Source organism: Heptranchias perlo, chromosome 2 (assembly GCF_035084215.1).
Source record: "Heptranchias perlo isolate sHepPer1 chromosome 2, sHepPer1.hap1, whole genome shotgun sequence".
Lineage (NCBI taxonomy): Eukaryota > Metazoa > Chordata > Chondrichthyes > Hexanchiformes > Hexanchidae > Heptranchias > Heptranchias perlo.
Window position 1 is genome coordinate 91227974 of NC_090326.1, and position 12981 is coordinate 91240954.

The 12981-nt window shown below is 41.2% G+C and overlaps 1 protein-coding gene across 2 annotated transcripts in view; it reads right to left on the reverse strand.

The window, feature by feature from the left end:
• Nucleotides 1-396: 396 nt before the first annotated feature.
• Nucleotides 397-12981, reverse strand: part of umad1 (UBAP1-MVB12-associated (UMA) domain containing 1) — a 182846-nt gene continuing 170261 nt past the window's right edge. For both annotated transcript variants that reach the window (XM_068004088.1, XM_068004098.1), the window contains exon 4: nucleotides 397-1750. In XM_068004088.1, the coding sequence (XP_067860189.1) occupies nucleotides 1490-1750 (261 nt within the window). In that variant the 3' untranslated portion in view covers nucleotides 397-1489. The remainder of the gene's footprint in view (nucleotides 1751-12981) is intronic.

The following is a 12981-nucleotide window of genomic DNA, read 5'->3' on the forward strand; positions in this document are numbered from 1 at the left end:
TGTGATGGAATACTCTCCACTTGCCTGGATGAGTGCAGCTCCAACACCACTCAAGAAGCTCGACACCATCCAGGAAAAAACAACCAACTTGATTGGCACCCCATCCACCACCCTAAACATTCACTCCCTTCACCACCGGTGCACTGTGGCTGCAGTGTGTACCATCCACAGGATGCACTGCAGCAACTCGCCGAGGCTTCTTCAACGAGATTATGTCACATAACGATATTTTCAATGCAAAAACTGTGGATATATTTCCCATTCTTAAATTCATTCAAAGACTATAATAAAACAAATAGCTGCAACTTTCAAGTGCAAACTATTGTTCCTCACGTTACAAAGGGACATCACTGTAAAACAGTTAATGCAACCATGTAAAAAGGTAACAACATTCCATGTGGTAAGCAGCGTACTTTATTAAGAAACCAATATCTCAATTGAGACATTTAGATCCATTGCCATGTAATATGGTTATAATGTACATTCTACTGTAACGACAGCATTTGTATTCTTTCAACACTTAAAACAAAATTAACAAATAAATCAGGAAAAAAAATTATCGCTGTTGTAAATGTGTATTTAGGTAGATTACTGCACTTCATGTAAAACATTTTCACATGACTGGATTGAGTTATTTTGGTCTATTATGTAACCAGCCAGATTCTACAAACTATCAATACAAAGGACTCAATAATGAAATGAATGGTTGCTAAAAAACTTACGTGAACATTTTCATTCCAGAATGTGTATATATGGTATTGTGTGACAGGGATACAAGTAGTTATTAATTTTCAGTCCCTTCCTATCTCACAAGACAACCGCATATTTTTCTGTAAGGTAAAGCTAATTACAGGGTGGCAAGGGTTTGGGGGTCCAGGCCAATGAAGTGGTCTGAGCTCCTAAAGATGATCATACTTTTTTATTGAAGTTTTAGTGTCAGCCCCCTTTGTAAGAGGCAAGAATCATGTCTCTGGGGCACCCTGCCCCAGATGACAGGTAGACACCAGTGTTTCCGACAGAGTAGGCAGGCATACTAAGGCGGGGTCAGTGCTGGAGGGCTTGATCCTGACGTGGCAGGCGTGATGCCAGCATAACTGCCGGGATCACTTCCCACTTACTTTCCATGTATTGATATAGAAATTTATTTATTTAAAGGATGAAAAAAAAATCCTTTCCCCTATTCTTCCCCAGCCTCTCTAAACTACAAAAGACTCCAGGACCATTGGCTAATTCTTCTCTGTGATTAGGCATCTTATCTCTACATGAAGCGTGACTTACTTAATTGAGGCAAGTGAGTTTTTGGGCTGTTATTTGAACAAGCATTCACAATCTTCTGGCTGGCAGCTAAACCACAAGAGGTACAATATCAGCAACACAACTTTTATAGAAAGTCATTAATACAAGGAAATCAAGAATAAATCAACTGCTACTTTTACTGCTATATTTAGAAGAACAGCTGACATTCTATACGAATTGCAGCATTAATCTTTTAGGAGTCACAAAGTACAGAGTTTTCGAGAGTAAAATCATACCAGAAACTTGCTAAATTTTCATTGATATTCTCCGGTAGATGCATGGTGGCCGGGAGGTCATGAAAACTGGCCTGTATTGCTAGAATATGAGGGGCTAGAGTGAACGGTACATCACTGAGGAGTTCTGCAGTTAAAGGAAAGTTTTCTAATGTTTGGTTCACTTGTTGAGCAGTCCATGTTTCATCTGTTCGTACTGGATATAAATTTGCTGCTTCGCCCTGAGAGAAAGAAAAATAATTAAATATTTGTGATAAAGCTCTTGGTCTGTTCTTAAAAATTCCTATACAAAGACCAAATTTGACATACAGTAAAACCTAAGGTATTGCCAAAATTAATCCATGATTCATCCAATCAATTTTATAGCTATATATATACTATAGGTTAAATTTTGAGAGATAGCCCTCCTTGTGGGGTGCCTCACTCAATAGAAGGGTAGATTGGACAGAGTGCTTCAAAGTAAATGTGCTCAATTTGTGACCCTCCCAATGTTACGGTTAATAATTTTAATGAATGGAAAATCAGGAAGACTGCAAATCAGCCGTGCCGACCTCTGCACCCAATTGTCTCATCTGCCCTCCTGTCGAGTGAGGTTCCATGCCAGGAGCACAATCTCATAAAATTTACCCTATATTTTCTGTCACTGCACTAGTTACATAAGCAGGTGACTGCGGTGACTTTTAGAAATGGAGAAAATCAGAATTATGAGGTATATCAAAATTTCGGACAATTTGGCTTTAGGGCTACCATATTGGAGTCAAAAGAGAATAATGTTAAAATTAATTTATGGAGGTTTTCTAAAAGATCTAAAAGGATGCAGTACTGGTATGTCTTAATAAAAAACTTAGCAAAATGATAACGGTCACAATATTAATTATTACATGTTTGCACTTGACCGATACCGTTACCTTTGGAGATTCTGAAAATCTGAAATGAGAGCTACAAGTGAGATGAACAGTACTAGTACTAAATGAACAGTTAGAAATACAGGTGGACAAAGGCTCAGGAGGGGGGGGGGGGCGGGGGGAGAAGGGAAGGTCAATACATCGGTTATTCATGTTTTCTGTTATCCAAAAAAATCCAAGCCCAGAGATAAATAACATTGCTTGGAATCACACATGCCTATTCAGTATTAGGAAAATTCTTATGTACAAAAGTTAATAAGCTAGACTTGACCTAGTCAAACCATGGGAAGGCTTTGACAGATATCCATTCTTATTCTATCTCCTCTCCACCATTAAAATTTGCTTCTTCCTAACCAGACTATGTTTAGTTTCCAAACCTTGCAGAGACATTACCTAAACACGTCAGTCACATCACGCTCTACAAACGACAAAGAATTACCAGTAATGTAGAAACATTTCTTTTTTGGGAATAGGGACAAGTCAGTTGGCCAGAGAGGTTTCCCTTTTTTTGTTGATTTTAACCTAATCTTCTCACTCCTCACTTTATCCCTCTTTCTCTTCCTTCTAAAGAGAATTATCTTTTGAATCCATTTATGGTATTTGCTTTAATATGTATTCAAGCTACCAAGAAAACCTATGTCTATAATCCTCTTTATGAAATAGTTCTGTTTGAATTCCTACTTACTCCTAAATAAATTATAAATTGTCTCCAGCTCATTGAAATAGACAGTTTCCTAGAAGTAAAGGGAATTAGGGGTTACGGGGAGCGGGCAGGAAATTGGACATGAATTTAGATTTGAGGTTAGGATCAGATCAGCCATGATCTTATTGAATGGCGGAGCAGGCTCGAGGGGCCGATTGGCTCCTATTTCTTATGTACTTATTAATCCTTTGCCAGAGTAAACAATTTGCATTAACTTTATTAATCCTCCTCATAATCCTGAACCTTTCTATTAGGTTACCTCTTCTCCAATGAGATAAAAATCTCCTGCTTCCTCAGCCTTTCCTCATAACAGATTTCTGGCACTTGTGGGAGGATTTTAACTTTCACCAGCAGGCAGAAAACTGACTGTAGTGGATCAGCCACCCATTATACATCCTGCTAGATTTTCCTTTCCATTGACTACAATAGAAAAGAAATCAGGCGGCCCATCTACTACCGCCAGTTTTTCCGCCTCGCGGTGAAAGTTAATCTGTTGGTATCATCTTTGTCAACCCACGCTGCATCCTTTCAAGGGAAACATCATCTTTTTAATGGTACAGTGAAACCGTACTCCAAATGGGATCTAAGCAGTACCTTATACAGTAACATTAACCCAGCAATTGTTCAGCTTCCTCAGAGCAGCTATTTGCTAGGCTGATTGTTTTAACAATTCTTCCACAATAACACCAAAATATCATTCCTGATCAGTATGCTGGATAACTGTTCCTTGAATAGATATTTTCTATTTTGGTTTATTATTTTATGTTCTTATATTGAACTGTATTTGCCATGTTTTGGCCAAAATTGTTCCAAATCCTTCTGGGGTTAGTTGCATTGTTTTCCAATATTTGCTTAGCTTCTAATTTTAGTGTCATTTGCAAACTTGGTAAACCTTGCTGTTGATATTCTCATCCAATTCATATAATACATATATGAAAATAACTGTAGTCCCAATACCAATCACTGGGGTACCTGACACTTAACCACCCACCAGCTTGAAAAGTTTTCATTCACTTTCCTGTATATAAGACACCTTTATATTCATAGGAACAGGAGTAAGCCATTCAGCCCCTCGAGCATGTTCCGCAATTCAATTAGACCATGGCTGATCTGTACCTCAACTCCATTTACCAACTTTTGTTCCATACCCTTTGATAACCTTACCTAACAAAAATCTATCAATCTCAGTCTTGAAAATTTCAATTGACCCAGCATCCATAGCCCACCCATTGTGGAACCCGCCCAATTTTCTACCCATCAATGGAACAAAACTTGTGTGGGTTCCATAAAGGGCAGACAATCCGCTCTGCCAGGTTATTGCCCAGGTGGTGAGGTTTACCAGACAAATAAGTGTGCAATATTGTATGGGAACTTCTCTGCAAAACTTTCTTTCAGGGGAAGCAGCTATGGGGATGCAGGACACCTCGTTCGCCAGCAACACTTTGATTATCCATCCATTAATTTTAATGGTTAGAAAATCACCAGCAGGCCACCTACAGGTTCTCTGCTGGAAGCATAAACCTGGAAAATTACTCCACTAGTATCCACCTGGTTGTCCCCAACAGTTTTTTTCAGGAACCTAGATGAAGGGCCAACGACCACTGTGCAAGACACCACCAATGCTGAATACATCGGACAGGGTGAGAGAAATAAAGTAGTGGTTAGGTGATGCCAACAGAGGGAAGTTAAGAGGAATAGAATTGCTAAAATAACTTGGCTATGATCAGAAACTTACCATAATATATGTACACCATAAAGTAATGTGTTGTGCCTACTTTTATTTTTTTAATGTGATTAATAAGTAGCATAGTTATTCTCCCTTACCGATAACTCCTATCATGCCACCAGGTCTCAGCTGGCTCTGGGCACAATAATCCATAAAATATTTTCTACTTATTTTCCCAGTTACAGATAAGACATATCAAATCGTCAAAACAATTCTTTCAAATAGATTAAATCTTTCATAAATCGTTCGATGCCATTATGTAATAACACCTAATCTAGTTGATACTATAGTATACCTAATTCTCTTCTCCACTACTAAATTAAGTCGCTCTCCTCTACCTCCAATAAAAATACTTGTGGAAATGGTACAAATTTCTTTAAATCCATCCTCGCTGTTAGAATGGTTCTCTATCTTATTACTGGAAATGACACATATGGAGTATGTATTCTGAGCAATCCATTTGTTGGACTAATGTGTACTCTCTTCAACAGAATTTAAAACCAGTCTAAGTTCTCACTTTTCTATAATAACATTGCTGAAATAAATGTAAATTGGCCTCTCACATATGTGTCATTTCCACAACACCTCCTGTGGTAAGATACAGAACCATTCTAAAAAAGATGGATTTAAAAAAATCTGACCTGTATCAGTAATTTTTTAGTTGGAGACAGAGGTGAGTGACATAATTAAGTGTTGTATTTTAACAATGCCACCTGTGGTAGAGAACCAGGCTACGCCATTTGTAATAATAACATTTCTATCAAAATGGACCCTTTGCTAGGCAGTGCGATTTTTTGCCTTGGGGTCAAATTGACCTATCTGAACACTAGGTCACTTAAATTCTCAGAATCAGACTTATGCCTTCATTTATTGTTCATTAAAAGCAAGCGGTGGGATGGCAAGGTGCTGCTTGGTGTAACTCAGCACACAGCATGGGGTACAGTGAACCTTTCATCACCCCCTGTTGCCACTTTTAATATGTTCTAAGCTTGCAACCATTAGCTGATTGAAAGTCTGCCACAGTCAGCTATACAGGTAGAATTAAGTGGTCGTAATATGGTATGGCTGGATTAAGTGGACATGAAAGTGAATACAAAAGTGATTGCCGTATAGAGAAGAACTCTGATTGAATTGTGCTAGCTTTTGCCCAGGACCCTGATGTATGACTGCTATAGACAAGCAATGGATTTATGCAGGTAATTGTGAGCACAGGTTAGAATGCATGAAACTTCACAGTTAAAACCAATTACTACAAGAAGTGCTTAGTGGATAATCTTTCTCGGCCTCCTCCTGAGGTCCTCCCCATCCCAGATGCCAGTCTTCGGCCAATTCAATTCACTCTGCATGACATTAAGAAACGGATGAGTGCACTGGACACAGGAAAGGTTACAGGCCCAGAAACATCCCAGCTGTAGTTCTGAAGACCTGTGCCCCAAGCCAGGCTGTTCCAGTTCAGCTATAACATTGGCATCTACCTAACAATGTTGAAAATTGCCTAGGTATATTCTGTCTACAAAAAGCAAGACAAATCCAACCTGGCCAATTACCGCTCCATCAGCCAACTCCCAATCATTATGAAAGTGATGAAGGGGGTTGTCAACAGCGCTATCAAGCAGCACTCACCGATTATCTTCCGTTGACATTCAATGCTATTATCATCACCGAGTCCTCCACCATCAACATCCTGGGAGTCACCATTGACCAGAAACTCAATGCCCAGTCACATAATTGCTGTGGATACTAGAGCATGGTCAGAGGGTAGGTATTGTGCAATGAGTGGCTCACCTCCTGACTCCCCAAAGCCTCTTTACCTCCTACAATGCACAAATCAGGAGTGTGATGGAATACTCTCCAGGTGCCTGGATGGATGCAGCTACGACACTCAAGAAGCTCGACATCATCCAGGACAAAGTAGACCGCTTGATTAGCATCTCATCCGCTAACCTAAACGTCCAATGCCTGCAGTGTGTACTTTCGGCAGAACTTCCCAAGCCCAAGATCATCACCACCTAGAAGGACGAGGACGGCAGGTGCATGGGGACACCATCATCTCCAAGTTTCCCTCCAAATCACATACCGTCCTGACTTGGACATATATTGCCTTTCCTTCATCATTCCTGGGTCAAAATTCTGGAACTCTCTACCCAATAGTATTGGATCACCTTGACCCCCTGACTGCAGTGGTTCAAGAAGGCCCACCACCACATTCAGGGCAACTAGGGATGGGCAATAAATGCCAACCTTACCAGCAATGTCTACATCTCGAGAATGATGATCAAAGCCAGAGGCATTAATTTGCAAAGCATGATGCACAATTTGAAGAGTTTCTGCGTACAAATCTCTCAAAAGCATTCATTTAATATTTTTAACAAAGCATCAAGAATAGTAGGTTCAAAAAGCAGAGTAATATCATCAAGTACAAAAAGCTCTTTTAGAAACATTCTCAATAACAAACACTTAGGGCTCAATTTTGAAATGGTGGCAGGATGGCAGCCGGGGGGGGGGTGGGTTGAAGGTGCGCGTGGCAAACCCAATTAAAAATAACTTACCTTTTCCGACGCAATCGCGATGTAATTGATGGTGATTAAAGTTGTTTCCGGGTTTTGCACCCGGCACCCTGCCTGATTGACAGGCTGGCTGCCGACAGGAGCTGCAACACCAGGTGGGGGGTGGGGAGCGAAGAGAAAAAGAGAGACGTCATCTGGCGCTGGAACAGAGAGAGGAGGGCGCTGAAGATTGGGAGAGGAAGATCGGGGTGGGGGGGGGGGGGGGAAGACATCGGGGGCTGAGAGGGACATTTTGGAGGCTGAGAGAGACATCGGAGAGGGAGACATCAGGGGCTGGGAGGGGGACATCGGACATCGGAGCGGGGGGGGTGCAGGTGACGTCAGTGGAAAGGTAGGTTTAATTTGTTTTTTTAAACTTTGTGCAATGGTTTTTTATTTAATTTATTTTGTTTATTTTTCCTGATCTGGCCCTTCCAGCCGTGAATCGGAAGCTGTGGGAAAACCGCCCAGGTAAGTTTAAAAACTTTTTAACTATCTACTATGTCAGAAATAAAGTACCTTAAGTAACTCAATGAGGTACATTTGGTTCTTTAATTATCATCCCGCCGGCGGGACTCCCACATTCATGAAGCGCATGCGCACACAGGCGCGTCTGTGGGAAACCCGGAAGTTGGCGGGTTGGGGCCAGCTTCCTCACCCGCTCGGTATTTTCCCGGTTTTCGCAGCACCTCTGCCCTCAACACATCCGCAGTTTGATTTGAAAATCGGGGCCTTAGTCTGTGATCAATTATGGAACAATATTAGCGTACTCTTGAAGTACCTTGCCATTATTTTCGAAAACTACACGATAGGTCCTACATAACTGCCCTAAATTAGAAAGTTTAACAAACTTGAAATACACTTATTGTACAACATTTATGCATCAGATACTTTCATTTTAATAGTATTTACCAGTGCTAGCAATTAATTGCACAATGAACTTTGTAGTGTATGATACAACATTATTGTTCTTCTATAAATACAGCATAGCGTAAGGATGATTATTGCTAAGTCTTGTTTTTCACTAACTGTGGAGGGAACTAGAAGAGAACCTTCTTCTGTATTTTTTAAACAAGCATATCTACATGAAAACACTTTTGTGATTGGAGAGGGAGTGTGAGAAAATAAATGCAGATTTTATTTACGGTGAAACAGTAAATAAAAGCACAGTCCACTCATAAAATGAAACATGTCACAGCAGAATAGCTAGAGTAGGAGTGAGACTTCCAGACTGAACTCTTAGCGACCATGCCAGAAATGGCATTCAGGCTCTAACAGTGCTCTTTAGCTGTCAAAGGTGAATTGGACCAACTCATTGAACACCTTTTTTGATGCATAAGGCAGCACTATCTGTATATTTTGCGATTCAGACAGAACACTTGAAATTCTCAAGGCGAACCTGCCAATTTTGCAAGCACTATGGCCAAGAAATTCGACCGCATAGCACCCATTTTTTGAGCACTAAACATGCCTCCAATATGCCGGACAAGAAGCGCACGCTCATTACGAGCTGGAAGTGCGCCATCCACCATATTGGTACAGGCAAAAATAATCGCCATCCAGGGCTCGTGCATATGCAAATCAGGGACCTAACGCCTGTTTGAAACCCCCTCTGCCCAGAGGCAGCTGCGCTGGCTGCATTCAGGAAAACTAGGTCCTTAAAATGACCTCTGCAGGCCCCAATCAATAAGGTAAGTTTTTAAAATATATTTACCTGAATGTGGAGCTGGGAGAAGCAAGAACGCTCCTCCTGACCCCACAGTAAAATCACATGGGCGGCTGCTGGCCACCGCTTTCCCCTCCCCTCCCAAATCACCATCGCCGCCCCCTTTCTACTACCCCCCTCCCCCCACCAACCAAATCCCAGCCTATGCCCTCCCTGATCCCAGCCTCTGCCCTCTCAGACTACTCCCTCACAACCACTGCTATCTGCTCTCCCGGTCACTGCTACCCTCCCGACCCAATCGCCCCCCCCTTCCTGGTCCCCTTTAACCACGAACCCGAGGGCTGCTGTTGGTGTTGCAGTGGTCTAATCTTCGATTCCTCTGCTCCGGCGAGCTGTCTGAGAACGCCTATTAGGTGTCTGCAGCTCGCCAGTGCAATTTAAATGATGCCCGAGGCCCAATATCAGGTGAGCCTTGGGCCTACTCGTTCAGGTACAGGGCTCAATCCCTGTCCCTTGCTCACGATGGCAGGCCGGCGCAAATGAATTTCTACCCCATGTGTCCAGAAATCCACAGCTAATTCTGCAACAACTTTGCTGCTCATATTGGATTAATTTGTATGGGAGATTTTGCATACCTTTAAGACAGTAATGAGCTGTATAAACAAGGCTTCCTCTATTGCTATGGGAACCTTTAGTGCCACAGAATCAGCCTATGCCAAATTTTCTCAAATAGCATTTATGACAGCCCATAGAAACAGTGAACTGAAAGCCAGGTTGACCAGTTGCCACATCCACCAGATTCACGATGGAATCTCTGACAGCAGAACTCTCTCTGTGTAACTGGACAGAAGAATCATTATACTTGTATTTAATGCAGAATACTTTTATTGTGACTAAGCAGAATTATAGTACAACTTTTACAATACCACTTAAACTAGAAGTGGAATAACTCTTATTACTTTGTAAAGACGGTTATTTTGCAGTTAGATAGCTTTAGCAAATGGCAGTATCGCATTTATAGTTTACTGCAGCCAAACCCCATTTCTGGGCGACACATAGTACAGTGATAGACACTGTTATGCTCGATATTTATCATTTTCGGGGGAATTAAACCCAATTTTCTTTTATAATACTGTCCTCTTATGAAGAATGAGAGCACACTAAATGTATTTTATTAATTAAAAAGAACACATACATGTCTATGAATGTGCCTAATATACAGACAATGTATAATATCAATTATCGAATGAAATGTTTAGAACAAATCAGTAAAAAATGCATGGAGCATAAATAAACATATGTAACATTGTTTGGAAATCATCTACAAATCATCAAATGTCTACAATACAGTCGCGTCCCCAAAGGATTAAGATTCTTTAGAGATTTGGAAGTTCAAAGATTTAATATCTGTATCATAGAGGGGCAATGCTTACAGAATTGATTGGCCACAAGGCCATGGATTGGTTCTCAAAACTGACCTCTTTGAATAGCCACAACTAACATTTAGTGATGATAATTACAGGAAAATATCCTTAAACCTTGAAAATGAGACTTTTATGTCAGTGACAAGAAAACTGACTATGGCACCGTGGTACGGGAAGCCGTTCAAGTGGGGGGAATGAAAAGGAAGGTGGTTGTAGTAGGCGACAGTATAGTTAGGGGGATAGACACTGATCTCTGCAGCCAGGAGCATGAGTACCGAAGGCTATGTTGCCTACCAGGTGCCAGGGTTAAGGACATCTCCTCCGGGCTGGAGAAGAACTTGGACTGGGAGGGGGAGGATCCAGTTGTCATGGTCCACATAGGTACCAACAACATAGGTAGGACTAAGAAAAAGGTTCTGCTGAGAGAGTTTGAGCAGCTAGGGACTAAATTAAAAAGCAGAACCACAAAGGTAATAATCTCTGGATTATTACCTGAGCCACGAGCAAATTGGTATAGGGTCAATAGGATCAGGGAGATGAATGCGTGGCTCAAAGATTGGTGTGGGAGAAGTGGGTTTCGATCCATGTGGCTCTGGCACCAGTACTGGGGACAAAGAGAGCTGTTCCGTTGGGATGGACTACACCTGAACCATGCTGGGACCAGAGTTCTAGCGAATCGAATAACTAAGGAGGAAGATGGGGCTTTAAACTAAATAGGGGGGGGGGGGTCCCAGTGGAGAGAAATCTAGAATGCTGAAGTGAAAAGACAAAGAAGCAGTGCAGGAAAGTGATTGGGGTAAGGATAACCAGATTGTGTCAGGAAGAGACAGAGCGTACAAACAAAAGACAACAAATAGGGTCTGGGTAAGAAAAAATGGTAATAAGACAAGTAGGGCCATAGTACAAAAAAAAATGTTAAGATGTCTAAAAATGTTAAAAAGACAGATCTAAAAGCACTGTATCTGAATGCATGAAGCATTCGTAATAAGGTAGATGAATTAACAGCAAATTGATGTAAACAGATATGATATAATAGCAATTACAGAGACATGGCTGCAGGGTGACCAAGGCTGGGAGCTGAATATCCAAGGGTATTCGATATTTAGGAAGGACAGGCAAAAAGGAAAAGCAGGTGGGGTGGCATTGTTAGTAACGGATGAAATCAGAACAATAGTGAGAAAGGATATTGGGTCAGAAAATCAAGATGTAGAATCAGTCTGGGTGGAGTTAAGAAGCACCAAGGGGCAGAAAACACTGGTGGCGGTTGTCTATAGGCCTCCAAACAGTAGTGGTAATGCAGGGTGTGGGATCAAACAGGAAATTAGAGATGCATGTAACAAGGGTACTACAGTAATCATGGGTGACTTTAATCTGCATATAGACCGGCCAAACCAAATTAGCAATAATACTGTGGAGGATGAATTCCTGGAGTGTGTATGAGTTGGTTTTTTAGATCAGTACGTTGAGGAGCCAACCAGGGAACAGGCTATCCTAGATTGGGTATTGTGCAATGAGAAGGTGTTAATTAATAACCTTGTTGTGCGGGGTCCTTTAGGGAAGAGTGACCATAACATGATAGATTTCTTCATTAAGATGGAAAGCGAAGTAGTCCAATCCGAAACTAGGGTCCTAAATCTAAACAAAGGAAACTACGAAGGTATGAGGTGTGAGTTCGCTATGATAGATTGGGAAGCTTTATTAAAAGACATGACGGTGGATAGGCAATGGCTAACATTTAAGGAACGAATGCATGAATTGCAACAATTATACATTCCTTTCTGGTGCAAAAACACAAAAGGAAATGCGGCCCAACCATGGCTAACAAAACAAATTAAGGATAGTATTAGATCCAAAGAGGAGTCATATAAAGTTGCCAGAAAAAGTAGCAAGCCTGAGGATTGGGAGCAGTTTAGAATTCAGCAAAAAAGGACCAAGAGATTGACTAAGAAGGGTATGAGAGTAAACTTGCAAGGAACATAAAAGTGCACTGTAAAAGCTTCTACAAGTATAGAAAAAGAAAAAGATTAGTGAAGACAAATGTAGGTCCCTTACAGTCAGAAATGGGAGAATTTATAATGGGGAACCTGGAAATGGCAGCGCAATTAAACAAATACTTTGGTTCTGTCTTCACAGAAGAGGACACAAATAACTTCCCAGAAATGCTAGGGAACCAAGGGACTAGTGAGAAGGAGGAATTAAAGGGAATTAGTATTAGTAAAAAAAAGTGCTGGAGAAATTAATGGGACTGAAAGCTGATAAATCCCAGGACCTGATGATCTGCATCCCAGAGTACTAAAAGAGGTAGCCATGGAAATAGTGGATGCATTAGTTGTCATCTTCCAAAATTCTATAGTTTATGGAACAGTTCCTGCAGATTGGAGGGTGGCAAATGTAACCCCACTATTTAAAAAAGGAGGGAGAGAAAACAGGGAACGACAGACCAGTTAGCCTAACATGAGTAGTAGGGAAAATGCTCGGGTCT